Source organism: Hypanus sabinus, chromosome 23, assembly GCF_030144855.1.
Source record: "Hypanus sabinus isolate sHypSab1 chromosome 23, sHypSab1.hap1, whole genome shotgun sequence".
In the NCBI taxonomy this organism is placed as follows: Eukaryota; Metazoa; Chordata; class Chondrichthyes; order Myliobatiformes; family Dasyatidae; genus Hypanus; species Hypanus sabinus.
Genome location: NC_082728.1, coordinates 29,675,973 through 29,691,218, shown reverse-complemented (window position 1 = coordinate 29,691,218; position 15,246 = coordinate 29,675,973). Strand labels below are relative to the sequence as shown.

General features: G+C 38.0%; 1 protein-coding gene across 1 annotated transcript; it reads right to left on the bottom strand.

Annotated features, from left to right (window-relative positions):
• Positions 1-3,753: 3,753 nt before the first annotated feature.
• LOC132380312 (ectonucleotide pyrophosphatase/phosphodiesterase family member 7-like) lies at positions 3,754-14,942 on the bottom strand. The gene is made up of 4 exons (XM_059949067.1): positions 14,693-14,942; positions 14,033-14,178; positions 11,884-12,513; positions 3,754-4,148 (listed from the first exon to the last, which is right to left on the bottom strand). Exons 1-4 carry the CDS (start codon positions 14,940-14,942, stop codon positions 3,894-3,896), a joined length of 1,281 nt encoding a protein of 426 aa, XP_059805050.1. The 3' UTR covers positions 3,754-3,893.
• Positions 14,943-15,246: the final 304 nt, after the last annotated feature.

Sequence of the window (15,246 nt, the reverse complement as noted above, 5' to 3'; positions counted from 1 at the left end):
AGATGATGTCAAAAGTCAACACTGGGGTTAAGACTGGAACAATGAAGACTTTCTAAAGGAAATGTCATTTCTTTAATACAGAAGGTATTGGCTACCACTATCTTTCAGTTTTCGAACTGGCGCCATGATGAAGAAAGATGAAAAAAGGAATTTTTTGGTCTGTGCTAATTTCTCAACTGGCGGGGGGGAGCATCAAAAGTTGATTTTGGCTGATCAAACTACAAGCTGAAAACCTATTTTTATTTGTTGTTAAACCAATTACTTCAATTGCACAATTAATCGCAGGTAAGTGATTTGATCTCAAAGTGGCAAACACAACTATTCTATTCAAATTACTTTGTTTATATCCATTCGTTGATACGTTTATGGAAAAAATATGAAAATAGATTAAAATTAAATTCCAGATTTAGTTCACACTGAAATAAATAGGTTAAAACTTTATCATATTGAAGAGAACAGGCTGGTAGCATAACCAGGGCATCCATATTAGCATAGCTGAGAGCTAAATGACCAGAGTAATATTTTGGATGTGATTCTGATCTTCATCTTGTATTCTGGAAAAGAGGAAAGGAGATTTCTGTAACACTATTTACCAATTATGTATCCCTTTTTCTGATTAAGATCCTGCTTCAACCTCATGGACATGTTGTAGATTTTGTTACTATCATCGATGATCGTTGACAACAATGCAATGAACTGTTTTAGGTTTCCCTCATCCTTTTCTTTTTCATTCCAAGACGGATAACCCATTATAGGAGGTACAGCACTAGTAGTGAGCCCTGCCATTCTGGAGTGGTTCAGTGCTGTCAGAGCTACCATGCCAGAAATGGAATTGGCTTACTAATATTACATGTACCAGGACAGTGAGGGTCTGAGAATGAGGAACGACTCGCCGTTTGGTCCATTAAGTGCTGGGACAGATTGGAAAGGTCAGGGTGTTGGGGCTGAGGGAGAAGGACGAGTCGGTATTCAGCTCACTGCTCATGAGGTTTACTCGTCTCTGCGCTGAACTGAGGCTGGAGCCTGCAGCTAATAGGTTCCTGGACTGGCTGTGCCTGGCTTTGTGGCTGTGCACGCATTTCTGTCAACTTCAGTTCTGAAGGTTACTTAGTTATATTGTTCACATGATTTGCTTTTATTCTGTTTTGTTTGACTGTCTTTTTTTAATGAGTTCTGTTGGGTTTCTTTGTTTTGTGGCTGCCTGTAAGGAGATGAATCTCTGGGTTCTTTACAGTATATGTACTTTGATAATAAATGACCTTTAAACTTTGCGATACTGTGAAAAGCTTGTCTTGCATAAAGTTGATGCAGTTCTGATCGAAACACAGTGCACTGAGGTAGAACGAGGTAAAACAATAACAGAATGCCAGATAAAGAGAAAGCATCAGAGCTTTGTTCCAGTGCAGGCAAATAATAATGAAATTCACAACTGCCCTGGTGTGCCAGTGCATTCTGTGGTTGATCACAGAGAAAGGCATTTGTACATTGATACCTCACACCTGAAACAAAAGTCATGGTGTACTGGGCAGTAGTGATTCCCTCCAGCACACTTGCGAAATCGAGATCTGAATGACCAACGTAGTAGTGGGAAAAGGCAAGTGCTGTTGGGGCAGCAGGGAAGAGATGCTCTGGAACAGTCATATATGAGGTTGAGGAAGGAGTGAGAAAGCCATTTGCCCTTATTTAAAAATGCCAGCTAAATTCAAGCATTTTTCAAGGGACATTGAGGTACTTACCATCTATCCTCGCCGCTTTATAAGGAAAATAATAGTGACAATGAGAGCAGTCAGAACAAGAAAGCCACCAACAGCTGCCAACCCTATAACCACCGGATACATTGATGAATTCTCTGTGACTGAAAAGAGAAGACAGGATATTAAAAGGAAGCAAAGGACTTGAACGTGCATAATCCTTCAAGATAATTTGGGAACACATTTAGCATTTTCAGTGAAAGAAGACCAGAGGTATTATGGTGTGAGCAAGAATTCATAAGTGTTAAGGTAAAAGAAACTGAAACTGAAATGAAAAATAGAAAATGTTGAGGATACTCAGCAGGTCAAACCACATCTGTGGGAAGAGGAATGGAGTCAACATTTTGGGTGGGAGATCCTTCCTGATTTTCACAAGAAATTACTTCTAATACAATACAATGGCATTTCTGTGGGAAGTGTCTACACACTTAATAATTATTTCTGTTAACAGCACATGATTGGTAGCTGCAGTAGAATCTCACCAATTTAGTAGAATAACATACAGAATGCTGGAGTGTCTCAGCAGGTCAAGCAGTATCAATGGAAGTTAATTAACAGTCAATGTTTCAGACTGAGATCCTTCATCAAGACTAGAATGGAAGGGGAAGAGGCAAAAGTAAGGAGGAGAGTGGAAGGAAAAGAGTACAAGCTAGAAGGTGATGGGAGATGCCATGTGGGTGGGGAAAGTGGCATTGAAGTGGGAAACAGGAGGTAGATGGAAAAGGTAAAGGGCTGGAGAAGAAGGATACTGATAGGAGACGAGGAGCACCAGGGGGAGTTGATAGGTAGCTGTGGAGAAGAGGTAAGGGGGGGGGGGTCAAATTGAAGAAGAGAGAAGGAGGAGGGGTAAAAATTACTGGAAGTTGTAGAAATCAATGTTCCTGCCATCAGGTTGGAGGTTAGCTAGAGGGAATATGAGGTGTTTCTCCTCCAACCTGATAGTAGGTCATGGTCCAACATATCAGAACAGAACTGGGGATTGTAATTAAAATGGTTGGCCACCAGCAAATCCTGTTTTTTTATGGACAGAGTGAAGGAGTTTGCTGAATTCTTTGAAACTTAGTAGAAATCTTTGCAGATGTGACATTGTGGAATTGGTCCAAATGCTTCACGTATGCAGCTGTCGTTTGTGCTTATGGTGCCATAATAAGTACTTCTCTGGTACTGTAACAAGTTTAAAGAATTGTAATCACTAGAGAAAAAAGAGAAAGGATTAGTAGTTTGATTTTTGAATTGATTAGATATTAAGTAAGGTAAGTGGTCAATCAGAATTGAATAATGAAGGTCCTGTTTCATGCTGTATCTATAAAGTAATTAATTAATTAATTAATTAATTGCTTCTGTGACTGAGTATCCATGGGGATTTGGCATTTGAAAACAATCTTTAAAATGAGTGCGGCAAGGAAGTGCAGATGCTGGAAACCTGAAGCTAGTTTAGGGGCAGTTGATAAATACTTGGTAGGTCACACAGCTGTTGACGTTGCAGGTACAAATCTGATGAATTGTTCATTTACCCAAAATATTGACACTTTTGCTCTGTTGTGAGTGTTGCTAGATTTGCTGAGTTTTTTTTTCCCAGCAGGCCTGTTGATGTTTAAAATGATTTTGGTGAGAGTATTAAAAGTTGCAGTCTGAATTTGTAGAAATCACCAGATGTATTATCAAATAATACTCTGGAATTGAAATCGGTTTATTATTGTCACATGTACTGAGATTCAGTGAAAAGCTTTATGCATGCCATCCAGACGGATCATTCTTTACCTTGGTTACATCAAGGTATCAAAAAGGAAACCAATACAGAAAAAGTTTAGTGCAGGCAGATAAGGATCATGCAGTAGACTGGGAGACCAAGAGTTCATCGTTTCATGCAGAAGGGCATGCAAGGTTTTGGTAACAGCAGGACAGAGGTTGACTTTGATTTAAAAAAAAAATATCTATGACATCTTGTGAATAGACAGAGCTGACTTCATTTTCAGGAGAAAAAATATGACTGCCCTTAAAGATTAGATATATTTTTACAAAATGCAAAATATACAGAAAAGTATCATGAAGCAAATGAGCATTTAAAATTTATTCTTAATGTTTTCACCCATTATTCTAACGCTCTGTAACATAATCATTAATGTGTCTGAGCTTCATCTTTCAGAATTCTTCCTTACCGTCACTGTTTATTGGCTGATAGTTCAACATCTCTTGAGTGTATGTCAGTGATCCATTGTTTGGCTCAGGATGGATGTTCAGAAGTTTGCACATTAACGGATAAATGTTTACACTTTCAAATGGCTCGGCCAAATAATTTTTCTTGAAATCAGGGCCAAATGCACGGAAAATCATCTTCATGTCCATATCGTTGTTGTCAAATCCATGTTCGCCTTTGTTAAACTGGACTTTGATTCTCTAATGTATGATGGGAAGGTGCCCATGTAGAATGTAATGGAGAACATCGAAAAGATGTTACACACCAGTTGTATGAATGGCAATTATAACATTAATATTGCTTACCTTTGCCTTTGGAGCCCTATACATCTCTCAAAGGAGGACATTCTTACTTTTACAATTAGAATATAAATGGAGAGAAATTTAGTGGCACATAAAGGAATTGTATCAATACAAAGAAAATGAGGTCACATCATTCACCACATAACACAAATTTGATATGAAAATAATAGATTATTTAAAAAAATTAAATATTGAAAATTTCAAACTAAGTTAAAATGTGCAGAAGAATGACTTTTTTAGTGTATTTATTATGTCCTCTAATAGTACTACAACCTTGTCATGGTTTAGAGGCTTGCGTACGTCAATGATCCAGAGAGTTAAATTGGGTGGAGTCAGGGCTTTATACTTTGGCTCTTTGGTAGAGTCACCCATGACAAACAAGTCAAAGGGTAGAGGCCAACTGAAGGGTAGTCCACTGATCTTCTATGTTCAGGGGTTGAGTTCAGAGCTAATAACGGTGACAGGTAAGGCAAAATTGTTACGGAAGGAGCGATGAAGAATCCTTCTACATCTGAATATGATGGTATTCCTGAGCCTCCACCCAAAACTTGCATGACGGACAGTAGTGAAAACCTAGAGAAAGCTACTGACATGATGAAGGAAGTCCTCAACACCGCCAGTGATAGAGGAACTTCATTGCTGCCCTAAATGCCAGTGGCATAATGGGTGAAAGAGTATTGTTGTTCCTCTCCATGCTTCATGGAGCATCGGGCAGCAACTTTGCCATTTCATTAGCATTTGTCTGGTTTTACGAGGCTGAGTTGCTAGCTCAATGCTCAACTCAGCACAGAGAGAAAGCGGGCTGGATTCAAACCCAGGACCACTTGCATCAAAGTCCAGTGCAGATATTTATATTATTTTTATATGTGTAAAAAATAATATAAATATATACATAGAGCCATATTGGAACCAGACCATTAATGCAAAGCCAAACAGTGACTTCCAAGATTGATCCTGGACTGATTAACACAATGTTATGAAGGGGAGATAATTTAAAGGTAGCAAGATTTGTGGTTGTATGCAACGTGTCCTTGGTTCTGCTTGTTTGAAAACAGGTATCTTTAAGTAAGGTCTTTTTCTGATCATATACATTTTGACAACATGTTTAACACTACAAACCATTTCCATTTTATTTGATTTGATGGTGAAAACAATTGACATAAACAAAATATGGAATTATAGAAGATTCATTTGGATTCTAAACTCTTTTCACCATGATGTCTAATTCTATTCAACATAAAATATTGTGCATGCAGTTAACTTGTCTGTGATTATGCATGGAATTATGTGGAGTTTACAGGAACAGTCCACCTAGTGAGACCAGTCTTTCCTGATCTTCATGCATCAAATGCTTCCTCCCACTATTTCAGTGTACTCTTCATTTCCTTTCAGCCTGCCTGTTAGTTCTGATTTACAATGGCCCCAAAGGACAATTTATCATGTGTTTTTTTTCCCACTTAGTTAGTGCAAAAAACAAATGGAATATCTTTGGATAGAACTGATGCACAAAATAAGATATTATCAACCTTCTACTTTTTGTATATAAATATATTTTGAATTCACTAATCAACAATGCAGTTGTAATCGTATATGCAATCAGCCTGTTCCCATGCAGCTATGACTGTAGAGTAAAGAGTAATGCAACATCTGCCCATTGCTTTTCATCATTTGCAGAATATCTACAAAATAGTTATATCTTACATACACGCAGTTCCTGTCAGCTTTATCTGCAATAAAGTCATGTGTGGATGTTTATATCAAAAATTGCCCCTATACAGGTACACTCTTATCCAAAACTGCACTGGCGTTAGTTGGAGTGTGGGTACAACACTTGAAGTTTTTATTTGGTGTGGATGTGGGAATTTACAAAATAGGACATAACCCAAGCTTGTGAGGGTTAAATTTCTCCTGTGTGCCTTACTACGAAAATTGCTTGACTGTTTACCAATTTTGCATAAATTTATACAGTACTTGGACTTGGGATCTAATGCAGACTGACATGTAATTAGATGGAACTTGCTTCAATTAATTAAAAAATTAGAGTTATTACATGATTATTTTGGTATGGGCCTGCTGGGATTTGTACAACCAGCTATCAAATCATTCATACATCAAAAGATTAGTAAGAAGCGAAGTTGTTCATTCTATTTCCATCTGTTTGTCTTGAGCTCTGAAAGCACTGATTTTTCCTGAGCTGATCTAACGCCAACAGACTCTGATACCATCTTTTAGTTAACTGGACAATGAGCAGAAGCAAACGTCCTTATCCAAGTGAAGGGCGGTGCTACAGGAACCACAGAGGAAAGGGGCATTTATCTGGACCTTCCATTTTGTTTCACCATGAACAGAGGAAGTAATTTACTCCAACCAGCAAACCTTTTCTGACTGAACAATGGGTGGCAAGTTCAAATCAATCATCCATGCGGCAGAATCTGAATCATATTTCTCGGAAGTTCAGCAAAAGCTTTGTGTATATCTGGGGAGTTGCACTTGAAGTTACTCATTTACTCCGTCTTCACCCCTTTCCCTGTTTCCAGGTCTGATAATGGGTCATTGACATGAATTCTTTCTCTCCCTACAGATTCAGGCAGTTTAAGTTTCAGATTGACAGCAGTTGTTGTTTTTTCCCTTCAGCCACTGCACTGGTTGTTGTCTGACGGTCAATTAGATCCTGAAAGATTTTTTTACATTAAAGTGTATAAAAGAAAGTGCGTTCAGTTCTTGTCACATCATTTATAGGAAGTATGTGGAAGCTTTAGAGAAGGTGCAGAGGAGATTTACCAGGATGCTACCTGGACTGGAGAGCATGTCTTATGAGGGAACGTTGAGTGAGCTAGTGCTTTTCTCTTAGGAGCAAAGAAAGATGAGAGGTGTATAAAGTGTAAAGATGATAAAGAGGCAGAAGTAGAGTGAACAACCAGCACCATTTTCCCAGGGCAGCAAAGGCTAATACAAGAAGACATAATGTTATGGTGACTGGAGGAAAGTAGAAGGGGGATGTCAGATTGCAGAGTAATGTAATTGAGGATTTTATCAATAAAACATGCGAAAGTCCTTTTATGTGCTTAATGAAAGCCACAGCCCTTTACTTCCATTACAAATAAACCAAAAGCAGTTGCCTTACACTGAGGTCATTACATCAGATGCTGTCTCTTAGTGAACACAGCAGCTCAATGACTGTGCTTATGAATTATGTAGAACAGTTTCCATTATGAAAAATGTGTCATCTGTCACCCATTACATTACCCGACAAGAGGCAGGTTATTCACACAGAAAAGGCAAGTGTATGGTACACATTTCTGGCAGTGGTAGGAGAGGCAGATGCTTAATGTGAAAAAGACTAAGGAGCTGGTGGTGGACCTGAGGAGGGCTAAGGCACCAGTGACCCCTGTTTCCATCCAAGAGGTCAGTATGGACATGGTGGAGGATTACAAATACCTGGGGATACGAATTGACAATAAACTGGACTGGTCAAAGAACACTGAGGCTGTCTACAAGAAGGGTCAGAGCCGTCTCTACTTCCTGAGGAGACAGAGGTCCTTTAACATCTGCTGGACGATGCTGAGGATGTTCTATGAGTCTGTGGTGGCCAGTGCTATCATGTTTGCTGTTGTGTGCTGGGGCAGCAGGCTGAGGGTAGCAGACACCAACAGAATCAACAAACTCATTCGTAAGGCCAGTGATGTTGTGGGGGTGGAACTGGACTCTCTGACGGTGGTGTCTGAAAAGAGGATGCTGTCCAAGTTGCATGCCATCTTGGACAATGTCTCCCATCCAATCCATAATGTACTGGTTAGGCACAGGAGTACGTTCAGCCAGAGACTCATTCCACCAAGATGCAACACTGAGTGTCATAGGAAGTCATTCCTACCTGTGGCCATCAAACTTTACAACTCCTCCCTAGGAGTGTCAGACACCCTGAGCCAATAGGCTGGTCCTGGGCTTATTTCCACTCGGCATAATTTACTTATTATAATTATTTATGGTTTTATATTGCTATATTTCTACACTATTCTTGGTGCGACTGTAATGAAACCCAATTTCCCTCAGGATCAATAAAATACGTCTGTCTGTTTAGGGACATCTAAGAGACTGTTAGGCAGACAGGTGTTAGAAAATTGGAGGACTATGTTGAAGGAAAGAATTAGACAGAGCAGAGTAGATACAAAGGTTGTCACACACTGTGGGGGTGAAAGGTCTGTACTGTGCAGTACGCTTCCATGTTTGATAAATGGGACCATTGGTACCTCCAACATGAGTGCTTTTAAAGAAAAGCCTAGAAAGCTATCTTGGCCTAGAAAGTTTGTTTCCTTTCTTGGTATTCCCTTCACTGGACCAGCTCCATCGTGGCATTGTCAGATGGCAAATTCAGATGATACCTTACTCTGTGCTATTAAAGGAAAATTGCCCTACAGATAACATGCCATGTTTGTGCAAAGTGTAATGAGCCACCTTTGGTACAATATTATCTCTTGAAGCAACTTGAATTGTTCGTCCAACACTTTATGTAAGGATGTTAAAATCGATCAATGTGCTGAGTTATGACAAAGAAGTTATCCAGAACATTGAATATTATGGTTGGATCCCATTAGTTTATGTAATCAACAAAATTAGATACCCAAGTCTTTGTTTATCTAATAGATGTAACCCAAAGGTTTAGTTAATCATTCACTTCAGAGAAGGAGACATCAGCTGGATTAAAGCAATGTGTAGATGAAAGTGTGGAGTTGTTCTGGTGGGAGCTGCTGAGAAAGAAACCAAACTAATATAAAAAATACACCACAGAAATTTTCCAATCTTTATATGAAATTCCATCATATTATTATCATTGTTCCCTAATTTAATTCACACCTATTAATTACTCTTTAATAGTTACACAAAACTAAATATTCAACGTACTGATCTAGAAAGCTATCTATTCTACTCTCCATGGAATCATCCTCTACACTAGGACTGTTCCTTTGCTATGGCAATTTATTTTAGATTAAGGTTCTCCATGACTATGATATACTCTGGCTACATGCACCTCTCATTTATTGTGCTACACATTGGGATACCTAACAATTCTCCCGCCAATGTTCTCAGGCCCTGCCGTTCCTTGATTCTAACTAATTTGATTCTATTTCTTAATTTTCTGAACTGTGATTTTTTCTAATTTCTTCATTCCCTTCTTTAATATTAGAGTGAACTCATTAATCCTTTCCATTTTGTATAACTCATAATTTGGCAACCATGTCCCTCAGATGGATGTTGCACCCATTTCTTCCTACATGTGCAACTAACTCATCTGTTTTGTTATAATCTCTTCACCTGAAACTTCTACTTTGTTGCTTTTATGTCATTGGTTTCTTTAGTGGGTCACTACAACTGGACTATTTTTTTCTAGCCTTGAGAAAGCGTAAGTGAACCCTGACACAAGGGAAACAGCACAGACTTTGGGGCTTCCGTGCATTGCCCTAGAGAGCAGCATTTGTCTCCCTGGCAACACCATTTCCAATTACCATTACATTTCTTTTCACTCCTCCTTCTGAACTAATCCCCAGTGCTGTGAAAATCCACCTGGCAATTCAAAATTCAAAGTTCAAAGTAAATTTATTATCAATGTACATATATGTCACCACATACAACCCTGAGATTTATTTTCTTGTGGGCATACTCAATAAATCCATAATAGAATAATAACCATAATCGAAACAATGAAAGATCACACCAACTTGGGTGTTCAGCCAATGTGCAAAAGGCAGCAAATTGTGCAAATACGAAAACACCTAAATAATATTTGCACAGTTCGTGTCCCTGCTCTTTGACTCATCGTTATTGTCCTGATCCACTGCCAAAGTCCAATCTTGTTAAAGTAGGATAATAATTAAATGTTAAAAAATAGTTCATCGATACAAATTAAGACTTGGGATGATTAAGGAAGACCCATGTGAGGGAATTTAGAGGGTTAATGATAATGTGCGACTGCTGAATGTAGTATAAAGGAATAGAAAATGTCAGTAAGATAAAAGCAGGTGTGAAAAACCAGGTATTCTTTAAACATAACCAGCTAAGCTAATTGCTAACCACCCTCCCCCAGCTGCAGGGCTTGTTGTGAAAAGCTTCTTTTATTCAGTCTCGCAAATGCTTGGATTGTTACATCATTTTACCTTATCAGGAAACCTTCGCTTGAAGCCTGCAGCTATCTTAAAAGGGAGCATTATGGACTATAATTCAGGATCGCTGCACTTAGAGACAATTCTCACATGGCCATGGAAGTGAAAGATGATTGAGTGTCTGTGTTTGAGTGTTGTACTGAATTCCCTGACAATATGATTCTGAATGTTATTTGATTTGCCCTGACAACCTGGAAGAGCATTCTATGAAGAAACATCTACAGTATTGCTTGCAGAGAATGCCTGAACGATTGTTAATTGGGTTACTCCTCTTTGTTATGAATCTGCCCAATCTAATTTAAATGAATTTCATTGGCTTTAGCCTGCTAGAATTTAAAAGGGAAAGTATTGTTTTTGAGTAAACCTCTCCTCTGTCATATAAATTTGGTATGTATGCTTTTTATTTGCATAATCTACTCTGTTTACATTTACTTTTTACATGTAAATGTCCTGAAAACATCTTGGCCTGAAACATTGACTGTACTCTTTTCCATAGATGCTGCCTGGCTTGCTGAGTTCCTCCAGCATTTTGTGTGATGTGTGTAGTTTAGTTCTCTTAATTCTTTACACTCAATGCATGCTTAATATTGATTGCCTTTACATCATTTGCCCTTCAGCAGTCTTACTGTTCTTGTTTGGGTCAATCTACAGGAGTTCCATTTGAGACTTTGATTTATGTCCCATATTAATTGCATGATGTTTAAATGGAATCAGCACAGGTTTAGTGGAGAAATTGGTTTTAAAAGTATTACCATTTCCCCAGGCATTTGTTTGTAATCGATATTAATGAGATTTAAGTAACCCTGTTTTGTCTTTTAAAGACTTGGTTGCCCACTTTGCAGTATTGGTTTGGTGTGTGTATAAATATTTAACATATATGGATCAAGTTGAACAACTAAGAAGCAGATGCCAACAATCTAGAGACAGACGTGGAAAGGGGAAGACAGAGAACATGAGATTTAAGGGAGGGAAGTTCAAGGAGAAACACACACTGGAAAGTGGAAATTTTGATCCTGTTACAGAATAAGGAGTCAGTCATTTAAATATTTGGATCTTCTAGAAGTTTCTTCTCTCAGAAGATAATGAATCACTGGATTTCTGTGCTCCTAAATCTGATGATCTTTAGATATATTTAAAGTACAGATTGATCAACCTATGGAGAATTCAGGAATTAAAGGTTTATGAGGAATTGGCAGAGAAGAAATGTTGAGACAAGCATCAACCAGCCGTGATCATATCTAATGGTGGAACCCTGTTCCTTTTTTCTCATTTTCTTGATATATTTCACCTCTAGGATTAATGTAATAACTAACTTGATTTAATGTTTTGTTAATTAACAAACACAAACGTTAGGATAGAGAAGGGCATGAATGTTATTCTCTTTTGCAGTCTCACAGTTGATAGCCTTCAAATTCAGATAACAAATCTGATAACTAGTTTTCCCTGTTCCAATTAATCACTTTAAACCAAGTACTTACCCCATGAACAACATAACCAAGATCGCCAAAAACGATAATGGGGAGGATTCTTTCATTGTTGGAATATCGAAATCTTTTTGGTAACTCTTCTTTCTTAAACACATTTAGATGTGGATGGGCACCTTTCAGAGCCTGGTATACTTTTTCCGTCTTTCCCTGTTTGGGTAAAAGCAGGCCAACGGGTCCATAATCAACTAAATCAAAAGCAATGTCTTTGAATGAAAAATTGGGGAACCTTGATAGCACGATTTCAGTCACATTTGGCTCCTTCAGTACAGTAGTCATTCCGTGGTCGGCAGTGATAATTACATTGAGTCTGGATTTCAAGTTGTACTTCTCAATGCTTTGTAATAAATAACCTAGTGTGCTGTCCAGTTTTTTCACCACAGTTTTTCTCATTTCTGATTCAGGTCCGTATCTGTGTCCTGTGCTGTCCGGTTCACCAATGTAGAGTGTGACAAAATCGAGATCCTCCAAAGTGAACCATTTCATTACTATGTCGATGTTTTCTCTCCATGCTGTTTCATTCTTATAGTTGTACCTTGGAGGTTCCACAATTTTCAGGAAAATATCCTCTCCCTCGTAGGTAGGTTTGGTGCCAGGGAAATGAATAGAACCAGTCTTTAAACCCTTCGGAAATACAATTAGCATGAAATGCTTTGTTAATGGTCTCTTTATATACCTGTGCATAGATACTCTTTCTGACATGTTCATCTACCAGACTGGTTGAGTATAGTTAGGGATTTGATCTGACTCCAGGGAGAAAAGTGATAGCTCATCTCCTTGGGAAGGTACATCTTGGTTTGACACCACTAGTAATGTAACCCTAGTGTGGTGTCAAGCTTAGTTTGCAAGTTTTTGTTGGATCTAATAAAGTTCTTAAACATATTTGCATAAACTTTAATTTTAAAAGACAGAATTGCCCCAAAGTCACCTGTTAAATATTCAGGCAGAAATCAGACCTGAGTCTGATTAGCCTTGGATACATTCTTCTAAAAAAAAGTCAATTGAAGTTCTGGCCAGAGAGCCGGGAGCTGGGCAGCGTATTCTGAATATGCCTAGGTCAATTCTTCATGGCAACTGCTGATCCGTAGGCATTCAATTCAAAAGCAGGTTTGCCAAGAAGATTTTTTAAAAAAGCACGTCCACTCTCCATGTGAAAATGATATTTTCATCCTTAAGTATTTCAGATTTTTAAAAAATTGGTCTTTGTAGAACTTTTCAGATGGATTTTGCCCAACTAGAAGATTATAGACATTTGATTGATATGTACATAATTAAACCCATCAGTGCTAGGTTATGAAGGTATGCATTTTGGAAATTCAGTTCCTGAGGCATTCCTGTGCTGCTCCAGAATATTAAAGAGCCGTTTTACTGTCTACATATGTAACAGGATTTTAAAGGAATTCTTCACATGCATGGCCAGTGTATTTTTTAAAATACAAATGCAATCTATTTCTGTGCTGTCTGCATAACTTCATAAAAATAAAGCCATTGAAATATTTAGGATCAAGGGTTTCTCATTTGGAGAAATGTGGGAAATGAAGAGTTGTAAATCTTAGAAATTCTGTTTTGGACAGTTGTTGATATTCCGTTGTTGAATATATTCCAGATTGAACAGTAGATTTTTGCATACCAGGGGAATCGAGGGATTATGGGGATGAGGAGGAAAGTGGATCAAATAAGGGTGGTATGGTCTCTTTCTGCTCTGTTTTCTTATTTTCTGAAATGAATTGCATAATACTCATTGTGTAATGCACAACTTGAATCCAAAGGTACCAACATGGAAGAATGGCATGTATGCATTTTCTTCACAAGATAAGTGATGCCCATTATTGCTGCCAGAAGTATTGTACAGGCACTGAGGAAATGTGGAAGAAACTAGTCTGGATGCTTTGCAAAACACCCTTTGTGCAATTTATTGGCAGCTCCTCCCCCAGCACATGCCACACGTGCCACAGTCACTGTTCTGAAGATCCTGTCAGCCAAGCCAACTGCTTTTAAGGGGATCACTGAAATTGCCACTGGAATGGAGTTTTATAATGAAGACTGAAGGAACTGGTCGCTAGGCCTACAGAAAATTTGCTATTACGTGTACCGCTTCCATTCACAAGCATATAGCTGCAATACCACAATGTTTATGCTTTACCTGGCGCTGGGCTGTGATCCAGATGGGAAGACTTCCATTGTCCCAGTATTCAGTAACACCTTGTGCCTGGTAATATGGCTTTTTCAGTCCAGTGGTGGTATTGAACCACATGTTATGGATTACTCCGTGAGACTCTATATACCTTCCTTCAGAAAAAACAGATGTATATTTATTTATTCTCTAATGAAGATTGATTTACAAGTCAAGACATATAACTTCCTTCAGAAAAAACAGATGTATATTTATATATTCTCCAATGATGATTGATTTACAAGTCAAGACTTAATACTACTGTGGCAATCAGAGCATAATAACTGTTGGATTTCAGTATTTACATCACGATTGTCTCTTCCACTTTGTGTTTAATCATAAACTTATCAATTTTCTACAGAAATCTTTCGGCCAATCAGTCCATTTGTTTGCATTTGAATAAGAATAATATATATGTATTTAAACAAAAATTGCTAGAAGTATCTTTTAAACCAGAGCTAATTAAAAGGTATTGCAAAATATGCAGTCATCTATAGATTCACATTAATTTCAATGGTTGGTGCTTTTCCTAGAAACCATTCAATTTAACTTTTGTTCAATTAGTTTGATTTTGTTGCAATCTAATTATCCAGGCTATCAACAAAGTGAACTTCATTCAAAAGCACTTACCAGTTAGCAAAGTAAAATGAGACGGTGACGTTATTGTAATAAACGGAGGGGTAACGTATTTTGCCTTTACACCTTCTTTGACTAACTTTTGAAAATTTGGAGTTGCAACATCTTGATCATAATCCCAGCGAAAGCCATCAAGGGAAATAAGTAGTAGTTTGTTTTGATTTTTCCTTCCACCTCTGAAGAGTGGGAGACTGAAGGTCAATGAGAGAAATAGACTCAGGTATAAAAAGGTATATATTCCCATGACTTCTGTCAGGTCGTTGTTGCTATCAGGAACGTGGAAATGAAATGCTCACTGCAGAAAATAGAGCTCTGTATATATAGCTTTATCTTATCCGCACATCAATTCTCATTGCCTAATACATTTTGCAACAAGTCAGTGTCTAGTTTTCACATTGGAGTGGCTCCACAGGAGATTAGCGATATATGTATGATCATGGTTGTATGACAATTGTCCTCTTGTACAGGATTGTGATAACATCCATTTGTGGCAAAAAAATTATTCCCTGCCAAATAATATTACTTAAGCAGATTTGCAAAATGTTTTA

What these genes read in the sequence shown, in the direction of transcription:
- LOC132380312 (XM_059949067.1), bottom strand. Translation starts at nt 14,942, where the DNA reads ATGGGAATATATACCTTTTTATACCTGAGTCTATTTCTCTCATTGACC. An exon ending in GGATCACAGCCCAGCGCCAG is followed by an intron (nt 12,514 to 14,032) that starts GTAAAGCATAAA and finishes GTATTTCCGAAG; the next exon opens with GGTTTAAAGACTGGTTCTAT. An exon ending in TTGGTTATGTTGTTCATGGG is followed by an intron (nt 4,149 to 11,883) that starts GTAAGTACTTGG and finishes ATCATACATTAG; the next exon opens with AGAATCAAAGTCCAGTTTAA.